Source organism: Bipolaris zeicola (assembly GCF_000523435.1).
Source record: "Bipolaris zeicola 26-R-13 unplaced genomic scaffold scaffold_67, whole genome shotgun sequence".
Classification (NCBI taxonomy): domain Eukaryota; kingdom Fungi; phylum Ascomycota; class Dothideomycetes; order Pleosporales; family Pleosporaceae; genus Bipolaris; species Bipolaris zeicola.
The window spans coordinates 33,079-48,382 of record NW_006912116.1 but is presented as its reverse complement, the minus strand read 5'-3'; the positions used below and the strand labels follow the sequence as shown (position 1 = coordinate 48,382).

Genomic DNA, 15,304 nt, shown 5'->3' with positions numbered 1-15,304 from the left:
CAGATCATTGTGATCTTCGGCTGCTTCGCAATCTACTGACCAAAGCACCAGCTACCAGCAGTCCTGCCAACACTCCACTTTGCGCAGGAGCAAATATAGCAGATCGTACGATGACCAAGGTACCCACAATCACAAATGTGATTGGAAGAATGGTAGTTGGACGGTAAGGTCGCTCAAGTTGTGGCTCTCTACGGCGGAGTACAAGGAGTCCGACAACAGTACTGACATAGAAAACCCATTCGGCCATGCCAACGAACGTTAGTAGTTCCCGAAAACTACCTGTCAGTATGTATACTAGGGTTACCACAAGGGCCAACGCGTTGGCATATCTGTGGTTTATATTAGCAGGCTTCCGCGTAGAATAAATTACTAGGAGATCTTACATTGGAGCATCGAATCTGGGTGACGAAGTGTCATCTCCGTTAGCTCTTTGCTTCAGTGGCATGCCCCTTTGGCTGAAGAATGCCGGAAGGTAATGGCGCTGTGATGCAGCCATGGTCAATCTGCCCACTGAGAACACGTTGCTGGTGATCGATCCTGCACAGGAAATAGCAACGAGGAGAGTAATAATAATGCCAGCAGGTCTCCCAAAAAGAGCTGTTCCAGCAGCGACTGCAACTGCGTTGTTGCTACTCAGCTTGTCCCAAGGCACGAGGATGTAGTACGCGATATTGACCAGCTCAAAGGAAGTAAGAACTACGATCATTGCAGCTTTGATTGCCTTTGGGAGGGCACGGCCTGGGTCGCGAATTTCGCTCGCCACGATATTGGCCTAAAGTTGTCGTCAGTCAGCTAAACGCGTGTACAGCTTGTGCAGACTTACATTGTCCCATCCGTCATAAGCCCACAATCCACCGTAAATGGCTGCGCAATAATGACCATAGCGGTCCCAGGCGCCCATAGACAACCAGTCAAGAACTTGGCCGTCCGATGTAGTCGGTCTCGGTTGAAACCAACTCTTTGAGTACCAGTCGCTAGAACCGGAAAGATGAGATTCTGGGTTCACCAAGTGGGCAATAACTGCAATAAGCCCGCCGAGAACTATCAAGCTGACTGTTGATAGCTTGAAGACTGTAAATGATTCGCTCAATCTCATCGTGAATTTGGTGTTGATGGAGTTGAGCAACACCATCGCTACAAAAACAATGACAGCAATGAGCTTGAGTAACCCGGCATCTGGCAAATTGTCTGAGCTGGTTGTAACTGAACCAACAGACTCCGCGATAACGATGCTTTGAATGGCCATCGATGAGGGCTTCACGCCCAGGATATACACCCAAGCCATAAGGAACGCCGCGGTGTCTCCGTAAACGTGGCGCAAGTATTCCTGCATGCCGCCATTGAGCGGTAGAGCAGCACCTAGTTCTGCGAAAGATGCAGCTCCTGCCCATGAGAGCAGCCCGCCAAGTACCCAGACCAGAAGAGCAGCACCTGGAGAAGGTACATTGCTGTCGACTTGTGCCGGTGACGCGAATATGCCTGAGCCTATTTGCAGAGTAACAAGCACAGCAAATGCGTGGCGTGTGGTGAGCTGTTTAGGCAACTGGGTCACTCGTGGGGCGGATGGAGCTGCATCTTGTCGTACAAGTAACGGGTCAGATTCGGTAGCGTTTGGCTTGGGCGGCTCTTCTCCAGAATGATCAATACTGTGTGCGTCGTCCATCGCGAGATATCTAGCTACTGAAGAGATGGAGGTGGCTTGGAGATAGAGCCCGCACTGCGTCACCTATACTGGTTTTTGACCAAGGTTCACGGCCGTTCTTGCAACCAATCTTTGGTCATTTCCGATTGGCCCCGCACGCTAGCGAAAGATCTATCGTGACCTCTCTTATCGAGCATAGCTCCTTACTAGGTTTCTTAGGCAGCTGACTGCTTCTTTTCTTGGAATGTGAAAAAATGGTACTCGGCTGACATCTCCTTTTCTTAAGTGAGTATAGAGAAATGGCTGCGTTGATTCGTCAACTAGGGGTACTCTTTGTGCTCTGGATCTAGAAGAAACGCTAAACCTATTTTGGAGATAGCTTGATGAGACGGAACATCAATCGTTTCTATGGCAAATAGTGTGAAGGACATGGCTATATGGAAGGATTGCACAATAGGTGAGTACGGCTCAGGTATTGGTAGGTTCTGGTATCTTGAATCTGGCAGTTTATTGCGTTATCCTGCCCTGTTCCCAGTTGTTGAATATAATCTACATCGATGAACGCAACTGGGTGGGGCAGCACTATACTCTTAAGCCGTTCAGTATAGGGAGAGACCAAAGGGGATTGGCCAGATTGCACCAAGTTGAGCCGCAATATCATAGTTGTACTCCCAACAGCAAAAATCAGACTAAGATACCAACAGCACTTGGCAGAAGTGGGGGTGGCATTTTACAAACCCTGTAGTTGTGCCATTACTCCAAGGTTTGTAAGACCCTGTTATCGATGGCTTGATATCTTCTCTGGCAGGTAGTGCAGTGTATAAGAAGCAGCTATTATTGTAATAGCTAGCTATTTCTGGCTTAACTTGTAGTGAATCATATCCATGAATGTGGCGGTGTGAGCCACAAATCTGCAACGTCAAATTCAGAGTCTGCGCTGCTACGTACGGCATGACAAGGTCGTGGCCTATTCTACCTTTGACGTAAAAGAACACAGTAAACCAACCACGATACTTACCTTGGCCGGAAAATTCATGGCCTGAAAATGTATCTCGACGGTTGTTGCACTGAACACTGGAGCTGTGGCTGTGGTGGCTGAAAAGCTCGGTCCTCCTCTCTCGAGTGCCTGCCCAGATGCCCTGACACCCCTCTTCGCTTCCTCGCCAACACCAGGTACGTCAACACCACGCCCGCGCCCAACTCCCACCGCGCACTCACAAACTTACACTCCTCAGACACACATTCACCCACCCGACATGGACGCAAATCAGAATGACGAGCTCTACCCCATCGCCGTGCTCATCGATGAGCTCAAGCACGACGACGTTATTCTCCGCTTGAATGCAATTCATCGCTTAAACACGATTGCACTCGCCCTGGGTGCTGAGCGAACACGCGAGGAGTTGATACCCTTTCTAGATGGTGAGAAACCTGTTGAGTAACCCTGGATGCGCTGCAAGTGGCTAACACGGGCCTGTAGAGTCCGTTGAAGACGAAGACGAGGTTCTCACAGCATTGAGCGAGGAGCTGGGAAAGTTTGTCGAATACGTGGGAGGCCCAGAACACGCACATGTGCTTCTCTCACCACTCGAAAACCTTGCAGCTATAGAGGAGCCCCTTGTCCGGGAGAAGGTGCGCGCACTCGTTTCTAACAGCCTGGGGTACAGCTAACGCGCACAGGCTGTCGAGTCTCTTAACAAGATCTGCGAGGAGCTCTCGCAGCAGCAGATCGAAGAAAACTTCATTCCTCTTGTCCTGCGCCTATCGAAAGCCGATTGGTTCACCTCCAAAATCTCCGCCACAGGTCTCTATCAGACCCCCTACTCTCGCGCCACACCCCCGTCACAAGAGGCCCTTAGGCAACACTATGGCCAGCTAGTACACGATGACACTCCCATGGTACGAAGGCAGGCGGCGAACAATCTGGCCAAGTTCATCAAGGCCATGCCGCCTTCTATTGTCATCGATGAGATGATCCCGCTTTTCCAGCACCTTGCCGCAGACGACCAGGACAGTGTCAGGCTGTTGACTGTTGACATTCTCATTGCCATCGCCGAAGCAGTACCCAAGGAGCAACAGTCGAGCCACGGGGTTTTGTTGACTGCGCTGCGCAGTTTGTTCGAGGACAAAAGCTGGAGGGTGCGGTACATGGTGGCAGACCGATTCGAGAAGGTGCGTTTCAGGCGGGGATCAAGCAAGGCATGCGCTAACGGTATTAGATCGCAAAAGCAGTGGATGAAGAGGTCGTCAACCGAGACCTTGTGCCAGCATTCGTTAAGCTCCTCAAGGACACTGAGGCGGAGGTCCGTAGCGCGATTGCTGGTCAGATTCCAGGTAGGTGGTCACGGAACGATATTGTATGACAAAGGCTGAACATGGTAGGATTCTGCGCACTCCTTGAGCGTGAGACCCTCCTACACGAGGTCATGCCCAGCATAGAGGAGCTGGTCTCCGATCAATCGCAGCATGTCCGCGCCGCGCTTGGCACTCAGATTAGTGGGCTGGCACCTATTCTTGGAAAGGAGGAGTAAGTTGGGCACTAACGCGTGACCACGTGCTGCAGTACTGACTCTGACTAGGACCATCTCACATCTCCTACCCATGTTCCTGCAGATGCTTAAGGACGAGTTCCCCGACGTGCGACTGAACATCATCTCCAAGCTCGAGTCTGTCAACAACGTCATCGGCATTGAGCTTCTCTCGCAGTCTCTCCTTCCAGCCATCGTACAACTTGCCGAAGACAAGCAATGGCGCGTGCGTCTTGCCATTATCGAATACGTTCCCCTGCTTGCTTCCCAACTCGGTGTACAGTTCTTCGACGAAAAGCTCAGCAGTTTGTGCATGAGCTGGCTTGGAGATACTGTCTTCTCGATCCGTGAGGCATCGACTCAGAACTTGAAGAAGCTCACCGAGGTCTTCGGCGTAGAGTGGGCCAACGACGCCATTGTTCCCAAGGTCATGGCCATGGGACAACACCCCAACTACCTATACCGTATGACGACGTGCTTTGCGGTGTCGACTCTTGCACCTGCCCTCAGCCTTGACGTCATTGAACAATCCATTATCCCCATGATGGACAAGCTTGTCAACGACGACATTCCCAACATCCGGTTCAATGTGGCCAAGTCGTATGGCCAACTGATCAACACACTCAAACAGCTTCCAGAACAGGGTACGGTGATTGCTCTTGAGAAGGCAGGCACACCGGGTCAGGGATGTCAAAAGGCAACGGACGTCATCACGAAGAGCATTTTGCCCAACCTAGAGAAGCTACAGCAAGATGATGATGTGGATGTGCGATACTTTGCGACGACAGCAGCCCAAAGCTTCACCGAGGCAATGCAGACTTAGAGGGTCCAATTGCGTCCGTGTTGTTGAGCACGGAGAATGACATGATGATTAGCATGTATGGGTAATGACGTAGAGTGTGAGTGTGAGTGAAAGTTTGGAGAGGAGCAATGTATGACGAATCCCTCGAGGTTTTGGTTGGAAGCTGTACCCAAACTCGGTGGGCTAGTGTTTGGTTCATGAGCATGACCACAAGATAACCCCTGTTAGATTTACCATGGGCAAGTTTATTTTCAAATGCATTACTTTGGCGTTAATCAAGTGCTCACATGGCAAGATGTTGGGCAAGTGCAGTTGCTAATGTACTTTATTGCGCGCCGAGTATCGCCAGACTAAGTACAGGGATCATGTTACTTTGCAGTTTTCCGGACGCTTATAGGGCACCAGCATCCTTGAGCAGGGTGTTGAGCTCGCCCTTCTTGGCCTGCAAGTCACTGTTTCCACCAATGTGCTGCTGGGCGATGAAGATGTTGGGAACGGTCCTCTGACCAGTGATGTCGGCGAGCACAGACTGGATTGCTGAACCGTCGTCTGTAGAACAAGGGTCAGTTATCGCTCGGCTGTGTCAATGAGCAAGATGTATGTACGTACCGACTTGGTCGAGCTCGATGGCGTAGAACTTTGCGCCGCTGGCGCTCAGCAGCTGCTTGGCCTGGTTGCAGTATGGGCAGTAGGACTTTGAGAAGACGGCGACGGGGTTCTCGTCGATGATGGACTGGACCTTGGTCTTTGTGGCGGACATAGTTGTGGGTGAGGGGGCGCGCGTGAAGAAGTGGCGCAGGAACGAAATTTTGGCGGTTGTAGGGTCTGGTTATGTGTATAAGTGGTTTGTATGATGAAGTTTGTGTGGAAGGAAGACGTACTCAAGTAGCCAGAGGCGTTGTGGAGATTGGCAGGAGGACGGATATGTGCAATGGATCTGTTTGAAGTGTAGATGTACTATTGCTATGTACGTCCAAGTGGATTAGTGATGCGCCCCCGCCGAATAGACAGCTTGACAGTGGATGATGCAATCGCTCATCCGGATTCACCGCCAATTAGCGTCGGAGATGGATCGGCGATTGATTACCAAAGCATATACCAGTAGCCCGTGCGCCTAGCCATTGCCGTCGTCATGGCGCATAGGGCTGAGGCTACGCGGACAAAGGGCCAAGGCTCGACTAAGGGACTTGGGGCTTTTGGACGTTTAACCAAGGAGAGGATAAGCAGTAGAATGGGTAGTGTCGTCTTGGTTGAGATAGATGAAAGACGGCAATAAGAGGTGCACCGGGTCGCGCAACTTCCGCATTCCGACGCGAGACTGAGCATTCCGAAGCTTCCTAGTACGCTTGCTCCTGCCCGTAACAACCGTCGAACCATCTTTTGCCCAGGCATTCAGGCACCAACCCAACAATCTCCTTTAACCATCACACACGCCCATCGTCACCTCTCTTATGCGTACTTGCGACCGCGCGCTACCATGACGTCTTCAGCGTCCGGCTCTATTGCCTTCTTCGTCCTTTCACTACTCTCCATATGCGGTCTCGTCCTCCTGCTGCTACGCTACTATCTCCCGCTTCGCACCACACCCGCATACGTCGTCCTACCCGTATTCCTGGCGATAGCTCTTCCAGCCAGCATCGTTGTCCTGCTTCCCATCGATCTCGCCAGCAGCGCCGGACTCGATACAACTGACGGCGCAAGGGGGATATGGCTAAATGACACGGTTGTGTACAAGACATGGCGCGTCATCTACTGGCTCACATTCGCCCTTACATGGGCTATACTGCCTATGCTCGGCGAATATTGCGACAGCGGATACAGGGAGCCCAAAGCCAGACTGCAGTATGCGCTTCGAAGTAATGGACGATACTGGCTCATCCTGCTGGCATGCAGCATTGTCGGCTCCGCCTACCTGATATGGTGGAACGGCTTCGAGGCCGACACCTTCAAGAGTTTGGTCATGGCACTTGCCTATACTTGGGGTCTTATTTTAGGCATCTACCTCATGGGCCATGGGCTTGTCGCGTTCCCACGGAGTTTGTTTCGTTACGCGAGCGTCAGCGAACGATTAAAGAGAATACAGGGCCAGGCACCCAAAGTCCATGAAAGATTGACCGAGGCGTTGGAGAAGTTGGATCAGTACGAATTCCAGGTTGTGCAACTCAAGCAGAGGAAAAATGGTATTCCAAAGGAATTTCAAGAATGGATTGACGAGATAGCGGAAAGGAGCAACCTGCCAGAAAGTCGGGCGGGTGTCCTTGGACGTGGAAATACGACAACGATTCCACCAGTCATCACGGAGCGATATCTTGCAGAGCTGACGAGGAAGTTGAAGCGCGCGCGACACGCAAAATGCCGCTTTGAAAACGAATGGGACCACATTGTACGGAAAGCCGTCCGCACACAAGCCATTCTCGATTCCAAGGCCAGCAAACATCTCGAATTCAAGGGTGCAGCCAGGTTGTCTCATACAGGCCTGTTCGATCGCTATACGCTTCTTACTCCCTTCACGCGGTACCACCTCCACGTTCATATCATTCCTGTATTGACATACATATCATGGGCTACGGCAATTCTAGCCTCCATTTCCATTGTCTGGTCAGAATGCGTTCGCGAAGCTCAGGATTTTGGTGGTCCCAAACTTTCTATCATCGGTTGGACAGTCGTCCATCGTCATGATAGCGGTCGCTCATCCGTCGGTTTCAACAGCCAGGTTATTGCTGCAGCTTGGCTATGCTACATGTGTATTTGCGCCTTCTACAGTCTTACTGAAGTCAAGATTTGGGGCAACAGAGCGCTCGTACGACGCAATACCTACCAGGAGAGTGCGACATGGTATGGTCTTCAGGTTGCGAAGTTGACAGTTCCTCTGAGCTACAACTTCTTGACGATGACGGACAAGAACATCTGGAAGGGTACAATGTTCTACAAATTCCTTGGTCGCCTCATCGTCTTAACTCCGCTCGGTGAAGGATTCAGCGCTTTCTTTCCTATCTTTATCCTCGTCCCGGTCTTTGCAACGGCGTTCGGTCTTTACGGTAAAGTGAAGAACATCTGCGGCTTTGGTGATCTTTTGGACGATGAAGAAGACGGAGCAGCAGGTGCTCATGCAGGTACTGGTTCTTGGCGTGAAGGCCGCGCGTTGATCGCACGTGAAGTCCAGGGCGCCAGCGGAAATGTCCTAGGTCTTTCTCAACGCACAACATCGCCGCCAAACGAACATTACACAGACAATCCAACACCCGCATCATCCAGTCGTGCTGCTTCAGCAGCAACCACCAATGGTCCAAGCAGCATCACACGATCTTCAGGAGTCCGATCTGAGCAAAGGCGACCCTTGCTAGAAGACGACGAAGGCGAAGGAAACTTTTTCGAGAATTTTGCCTCCAGGGTCAAGAATACATTCGAGACCAACGACTTTTCCTTTACCCGGCCCAAGTGGCTTGGTGGCGAAGACGAAGTCGAAGCCGGACGCAGTAGAAGACAGGTAGAGAGAGGTGAGAGTGATCGTGCAAACGGGTTCCTGAGTCTGTTTGGTGGAAGGTCTGAGGAAGGGAGATTGAGATTATAATTTCAAGTCCTACCTGGGCAATGGCGTTTGTTAAAGGGCTTAGATTTTAGATATTATTTGGATAGGTTTGGACTTTGGAAGCATGCATAGCGACGGGCAACGTATGTACTACCACTACCACTTTGTAATACTGGAGAGTAGGTATTCTTGGAAACTGCGTTATCTTTGGCACTTTTTTTTAGGATTTTACGGGCTGATGTCAGCGATGTCGACCATGACCTAGTTTCAACATTTCAATTCAAGTTCACCTAAAGTTTCCGATCTTAGTTCCATGCTCGTGCGTGCTGAGGCTTGGGGTTGTGATAGCGCCTCGACTTAGGTCTGGGAGAATGTCACAACGGGGAACCTAACATCCAACACTGACGCCTCCCTTCACCTCAGGTCAGAGATCATTTCTCGCACTACCTTCCGGGGTTCTCCTTAGTCCTCGCCTAGGATAAATTCAGGTAGCATCTAAGCGCTAAACACCGTATTCCGGCTCATCAACGGGTCTTATTTATGTACAGTACACTGTTTTTTTTAAATCTAAACCCATAAGCGGTTACATGAAAACATTTAACTAAGAAAAACTTCCCAGCCACAATTCAATCAACTGCCCAAATACTCCACCGTATACACAACAAACGTTTAACACTTATCTTCCGTCGCGCCAAATTTTCATCATCCGTCAAAACCATGAAGTCCGTCCTCGCCACCCTGCTCATGCTAGCATCCCTCGCACTCGCACAAGTACCCAACGCGCCATCCAGAAATCCATACTGCGGCCGATCGAGAGACATGTATCACTACAATCTACCCAGCGACGGTACGCCCAACTGCGACTAATGCAGGGATTGGAATCATTATCCGCGGTATTTCAAGTACTTCCAATGCAGCACTCCAGGAACGATGCCATACGTGGATCATTTTACTTGTGATATCAAGAATGGTCTTTGTGTTACTTATGTGAGTTTTAATGTTGATTTTGCTTTGTTTGTTTTTCATACTAGGGGGTGGACGATGGGAGAATGTTGGATGTTGGAATGCTGGCTAACAAGTCGTAGTATCAGTGTTGTCGGTAGATGGAGAGTGGTAATGGGCTGGGGCGGTTGCTGTGAAAGCCCTTGTATGTTTAAGTGATTTCTTTCGAGGTAAGGATATCCTGAGGGCCTTCCTCACATGGAGGTCTCTTGATAAATACTGGTGGTTACTTTTAGATACATGGAGCTATTGGTGGCGAAACGAGGTTAAGTTGGGAAATCATAGATGGCATGAGGCTGTATTCTACGGCGGGCTGCGCCTTCTACCACGGTCGGCATGGATGAAGTTGAGGCGTCAGCTTAAGGAGGTTCGCCCTACTGCTGGGGTTGAAGAAGGCTACACCACTAAACCAAACGAAAATTTATTATTGTAAATTATGCAAGAATCAGAACATATTCGCGCTCTGTCCACTCGGAGTTGCTAGAGATATAACGGTCTAGATAAAGCAGTCCCTACAAAAAGCTTTTAACTCTACTAGTCGTATTGCTGAATAGGCGGAGTAATACAGATTTATGACTGAATACCTCTCCGACGTTACTTATTGGCCGTAGCGATACCATTGATGTGTATAGTGTTACTAGCGGGCGACAGTGGCTGGTCGATGTCGCTTCTTTCACTGGCAGCCACCGCCCCATCCGATGACGCTGGTTTCAATCATGAAGAACAAGTACTCCTGATCCAGTATATCACAAGATGTTTCGGGCGCACAGGTGCTTAACATCTGAGGATCAGCAATCTTTTGGTGTCAACACAGCGTATGAAACACTTTGCGCCAGTTGGAAGAGTTCGACTCGCCCTTGTTCATCGCAAATAACGCCAGAGAGTCGGGCACCCACTTTTCGAAACAATGTACATGCGTAGAGTGGCTGGATTTCATCTTCATGAAAGAAAAGTCTATGTACTGTTTACAAGCAAGCGAGTTGTATATGAACACCGGAAACTTACATTGACACTATCCTCAAGGTATTTAAATAAGAACTCACTTTTGGATTTTTCTTATCACTCAGAACATACTTCGCGTCCCAACATTATCTCGGCCAAGCAGAGCTGAACAGCACATTTCCATCACAGTCAAAACTACCATTCCAAACTAACCACAATGTTCACCAACATTACCAAAGCGCTTGGCATTGACGCCTTCAAGACTTACACCCAGATTCAGGGTACAATTGACAACATGGATCAAATGTCTGATGGACACGACATCCGCAGTTACTCGTCCTCTGCCCGCGAAGGGCTTCTCTCAGCAGGCACAGTCAATGTATTCGACAAGAATGACAAAAGGTTCATCGCCACGGTGCCCAAATTAGCCTTGGTTGTTGTCTCTTCCGCATTCCGCAAGTGCCTAACAGCAAATCCCGATGCCGAATCCATCAACATTTCCGAGGAGTCCGTTGATGACGATGCCGTTGCAAAGCTTATGAAATGGGTAAACGATATCATTAGCGTCTCTGATGCACATTTGGAAGTTGAGCTTACTCACGCATCCAAAGATAACGAGGCTATTGCAGCCATTCACATCCGTCATGCGGCGCAGTACCTAGGCATGGAGCAATACATCGAGCATCTTGTCACCCAGTACAAGTGCCATATGCATGCGCGTATTCCTACGCTCAAGGAAGCCGAGATTATGGAGCGCTTTTCCAAGCTACATCAGGATGACATGCTCGAGGCCTTGGCTGCGCGTCTAGAGTACCTGCGTCGTACGGGTAGATCCAACGCAGGCAAGTATGAGTACGAAAAGCTTTTGCGGGAAAACCGAAAGATCGCCAAGGTGGTTAAGGAGAATGAGCGTATCGCGTACTCAAAATACTGCTTCTCTTGCCGATGGAATGAGAAGAATTCCCTTTGCAGTCACCAGGAGTAGAGAGATAATAGAAGTGGATGTATTTTGGTTCACTTGAAATAGATATGGTATTTTTGTGCTTATTGATAGTTTTGAGATTTGAAATCATGTTATTGAGGCGCGAAGTGGCTAAACAACTAACGGCTTTGATGGCATAACAGCAAAGGCTTCATAAATCAAGCTCTCCTTTCTTTGAAACGGTAATAGCGCTGTTGGGGAAGAGTAATAAGATGACTGTTCATGTGTTCAGACCGTTACTAGAAATTTTCTATTGTCCCTTTTCGCCTTTCCCAGTCGAATGATCACCTTGAAGAATTTGACAACGATGCGCAGTCCATCCAAACAACTACTAACCTAGGCCAAATATGAAACTCTCCTTCGCTTCCCAACTCATACTCGCATACTGCCCATAAGACGGTAAGTTTACCATTCTTGGGTCGTCCACGATAGCTCGGTCTCGTACATAGTTGTATATCCTGCCGCAAATATAAAAACTAGGGAATCTCCTCCGATAATGGGCCCCATGATCTAAGAGCCATTTTATAATCGCATAGTTCTGTTGATAAATTGCCACATCTAGTGCTGTGACAGGTTCATCCGAGTAAATCCTGTATGACCAGCTCAAGCGTTCGTTGATATCGTACTTTCCAGTGTCGTAAACCGCTCGCGTAGCTTCGAGTCCAGACCGGATAGCGATGTGCAAGGGATGTTCTTCTGAGATTGGATGTGTGTAGGCACAGTCAGCTTTGCAAAATGCGAAGTAAATCAGATCATAGTCCTCGGAATCGCAAATCGCATGCATAATGTTCGTTGTCAATGTCCACTTTGATGAAACTGGAATGCAGAAAAGATATCTTAGTACTCTGACGTTGGAGGTGTGGGCTACCATGCGGACGCAGGATTCGAACGCCTTGAGATCTCTGAGCTCGAATCTGGGAATGGTGGGGCGTATCAGCCTTACGAGAATGAGCAGAATGTCCTCTCTGTAGTAACTAATTGATGTTTCAATTGCTTCGTAAATAAGAGGATTTTCCATAGTATTGTCGGCCAGGGTGACTTGATCTGCCTCTCCGATTCGAAGATTTTGGAAGCATTCAGTTAGTTCCTTGACAATTTTTAGGTCCCCGAGCTTGATAGCGTTGATCAGATGGTTTCCAAAAATCCCATGTTGCAACGAATCCGCATACAGGTTCCGAACCAGTAAATGCACACGACTGGCGCTATGAACTGCAATGGCGGCTGTGATTTCAAAGTGGATATCGAATGTCTCGCTGAGTACCCTGAGCGGCTCTTCGGCTGGTCGAATAATAGAGTTCGGTGTAGGCGTACCTGCGAAGAGAAAGTTCAGAACAACGTCATCTCCGAGTACACAACAAATGCTCTGACAGATCTGAGCAATGATCTCTTTCGATGTGTACGTGTCATTCGACCCAGGAAGGGCATATATATCTGGAGAGTCTAGCGGTCGTGCTACATAGTTGAACATTCGCATGATAGCCTTAGGGAGGGAGGGATTGAAGCTTCCAGAGTTCGCGACCTTGGCCTGTAGGAAGCGCGGCATGAAATGGAGAATTAGAGTGTAACTTTCAGGAGTCCGCGGGGAAATCCAGATTTCGTCTTCCTCGTCCGAAAGTGATCGAGCATCAATGAAGAATGCACTTTGTGGCTGGTTTTGAAGGATCTCTCTCTCAATCTCCTCCCGAAAGAGCCCTATAATAATCAGTCATGTTCAAGGGTGATTCGGAACAAACTTACTGCAAACCCCCCGTAATTTCCATGATGAAGAAATCCCAACACTGAATACTAGAGACTGACAGATCGCGGCTTTTATCTCATCTGGTAGACGTGGGAAATCCATAATAGCGGTTCAGGTGATGAAAATTGGGCTTCGAGCAGAAGTGCGTTGTAGCATCAAAGGTCCAAGAGAGCTTAGTTCGCGAAACCAGTACTCAGTGCAGCCAGTGTTTCAAATACAATATGTAGTCATAGTGCTTCATTGATTATTACATTCTAGTGAACCGTGGTTTTCAGGCAGGGGTCTAAGCTAACCAAAATCGCCGTCTTGGATAGTGGCGGGTCTCCCATGATGCTGTCCAATTATCGCTCTGGTGTATTCACCATCATAATTATAGTAAAGCTTTTGATTGGCCAAGTCATCGGCGTGTCTAATCGACTGTGTTTAAATCAATGTTCGATACTGGCCATCGGAAAGCCTATAACAAAGATTAATGCGTGATTTAGAAAATCAAATACTGTCATCGCGTGTGTCTTCAGACAGCAAACAGAACGAGTAGCAAATCGGTGTGATTCTCTTCAGGCTTATGTTGATGGCGATATATCGCATGCTAAGGGCAAGGTATGGTATGGGGCGCTGTGCTATTGGTAGACAACGACACCCAGTAATGTCGCTTCAAGCTTCTCAAAAAGTTGCCGCCACACAACAAGAGTAATGTTCTACATTCTTGTATTGAAAGAGGAACAAACGCCCAAACATTTTCTAAATTGATTACTTCAAATCTGGTGCATGCCTGTCTTTCCATAACATAAGAATAGATGGTGTTAGAATGCTGGAGAGTCAAGCTAAATAACCTGCAGTGATTGGCTCAGCGAATCCGTGCGCTGCTGACGTAACACAAGCTCATCCAAGTCCGTCTACACCTGCGCATCGCGACCTACGACCCCCACTTAAACACCGCGACAATGGCTTCTGGATACGGACTTGCTGGTGGTACGTATTGATGCCTTCCATTTGGATATGTTGTGGGCGTTTGGGAGGTGGCGGAAGGTTTCAAGGAGCGCAATCGCATCACGAAGAGCGGAACTGGAACGAATGCGAAGAGCGACGACGCCGACCACATGGCGCGGATACTGGATCAACGCATGCAGATGGTTGGATATACGATGAGAGATTGTTATGGATAGCAAGAGATTGGGGTTACCGCGTAGACCCAGGACCTAGACCATCACCCCACGAGTACAACGGATTAAGATCGGGAGATGCTAGAGATGGACGCACGGCACCTATACAAGCCATGGGCCTACCATACACGCATATACCGCCAATATATCCTGGTCCGCAACACGCAAGCGAGGCCGTCAGATCCCCGATACCTGCTCGCTCGCTCGCCGACCTTCCTTGAAACCTCCTACCGCCAACCCATTACAGCTCCCCAACCCCCCACCTATACCTTATCTCCAAACGCCTCCGACATCCAGACTAACAAAAACCCCCACAGGCCCATCCCGCTGCTTCCCCTTCTGGCAAGAAGTCCTCGCGTGCTACACGACCAACACAAACGCCGAGGACAACTCCGGAAAGGCAAAATGCGCCCCCGTTCTTGAAGACTACTACGAGTGTCTTCACCACAAGAAGGAGGTCCGTGTTTCCCTTTCTTCACTCTCACTCAACGCACATACATACACACTTCTCTCCAATACCAAAACTTACACATGTGTTCAACAGGCCGCACGCACTCTTGCCCTGCAAGCTGCCTACCGCAAGGCCGAAGCCAACATAAAGCGCGACGATGCGCCTTCTGCGGGCGAGATAAGGCGCCTGGGTGTTTTGGATGCCCCGCTTGAGGAGAAGAATCTTAAGCCAAGCAAATGGTTTCCTCATAGGCAGATCAACTAGATGGGCGGCAGGTTGATGGATAAGGGCAGGAGAAACAATGATATGCGTATGTATGCATGGCAAATCTCTCGTCTAGCTGGCATACGGAATAACGCAAGAAGTGATATGTTCAAATGTGTTTCATGCAATTGTGATGATTCATGTATTTCACTGCTATGGAGACATGTATGCTTATGCCACATCACCCCACGCATCATGGATAGATGACAAGAGTAAAACTACAAAGGTAAAGATACAAAGATACATGGCATCATCAACGAT

At 49.1% G+C, this 15,304-nt stretch overlaps 8 protein-coding genes across 8 annotated transcripts; 4 read left to right on the top strand and 4 right to left on the bottom strand.

The window, feature by feature from the left end:
- Positions 1-4: 4 nt before the first annotated feature.
- Positions 5-1,663, bottom strand: COCCADRAFT_95264 (uncharacterized protein; the record flags this gene model as incomplete). The annotated part of the gene is made up of 3 exons (XM_007713774.1): positions 5-329; positions 384-772; positions 824-1,663. The coding sequence occupies 3 exons, from the start codon at positions 1,661-1,663 to the stop codon at positions 5-7; spliced, it is 1,554 nt and encodes a 517-aa protein (XP_007711964.1).
- Positions 1,664-2,898: 1,235 nt separating this feature from the next.
- COCCADRAFT_95323 (uncharacterized protein) lies at positions 2,899-4,993 on the top strand (the record flags this gene model as incomplete). The annotated part of the gene is made up of 6 exons (XM_007713773.1): positions 2,899-3,064; positions 3,123-3,274; positions 3,323-3,814; positions 3,862-3,976; positions 4,025-4,169; positions 4,222-4,993. The coding sequence occupies 6 exons, from the start codon at positions 2,899-2,901 to the stop codon at positions 4,991-4,993; spliced, it is 1,842 nt and encodes a 613-aa protein (XP_007711963.1).
- Positions 4,994-5,363: 370 nt separating this feature from the next.
- On the bottom strand, positions 5,364-6,356 carry COCCADRAFT_95228 (uncharacterized protein; the record flags this gene model as incomplete). Its single annotated transcript, XM_007713772.1, has 3 exons — positions 5,364-5,521; positions 5,582-5,797; positions 6,317-6,356. Coding segments are annotated over 3 exons (414 nt in total), but the record flags the coding sequence as incomplete, so codon positions are not given.
- A 93-nt stretch (positions 6,357-6,449) lies between these two features.
- On the top strand, positions 6,450-8,543 carry COCCADRAFT_95329 (uncharacterized protein; the record flags this gene model as incomplete). The annotated part of the gene is made up of 1 exon (XM_007713771.1): positions 6,450-8,543. One exon carries the CDS (start codon positions 6,450-6,452, stop codon positions 8,541-8,543), a length of 2,094 nt encoding a protein of 697 aa, XP_007711961.1.
- Positions 8,544-9,572: 1,029 nt separating this feature from the next.
- On the bottom strand, positions 9,573-9,746 carry COCCADRAFT_95344 (uncharacterized protein; the record flags this gene model as incomplete). Its single annotated transcript, XM_007713770.1, has 1 exon — positions 9,573-9,746. A coding segment is annotated over one exon (174 nt), but the record flags the coding sequence as incomplete, so codon positions are not given.
- Positions 9,747-10,662: 916 nt separating this feature from the next.
- COCCADRAFT_25995 (uncharacterized protein) lies at positions 10,663-11,430 on the top strand (the record flags this gene model as incomplete). The annotated part of the gene is made up of 1 exon (XM_007713758.1): positions 10,663-11,430. The coding sequence occupies one exon, from the start codon at positions 10,663-10,665 to the stop codon at positions 11,428-11,430; it is 768 nt and encodes a 255-aa protein (XP_007711948.1).
- Positions 11,431-11,764: 334 nt separating this feature from the next.
- On the bottom strand, positions 11,765-12,556 carry COCCADRAFT_52692 (uncharacterized protein; the record flags this gene model as incomplete). The annotated part of the gene is made up of 1 exon (XM_007713769.1): positions 11,765-12,556. A coding segment is annotated over one exon (792 nt), but the record flags the coding sequence as incomplete, so codon positions are not given.
- Positions 12,557-14,109: 1,553 nt separating this feature from the next.
- Positions 14,110-15,043, top strand: COCCADRAFT_95234 (uncharacterized protein; the record flags this gene model as incomplete). Its single annotated transcript, XM_007713768.1, has 3 exons — positions 14,110-14,137; positions 14,646-14,785; positions 14,873-15,043. The coding sequence occupies 3 exons, from the start codon at positions 14,110-14,112 to the stop codon at positions 15,041-15,043; spliced, it is 339 nt and encodes a 112-aa protein (XP_007711958.1).
- Positions 15,044-15,304: the final 261 nt, after the last annotated feature.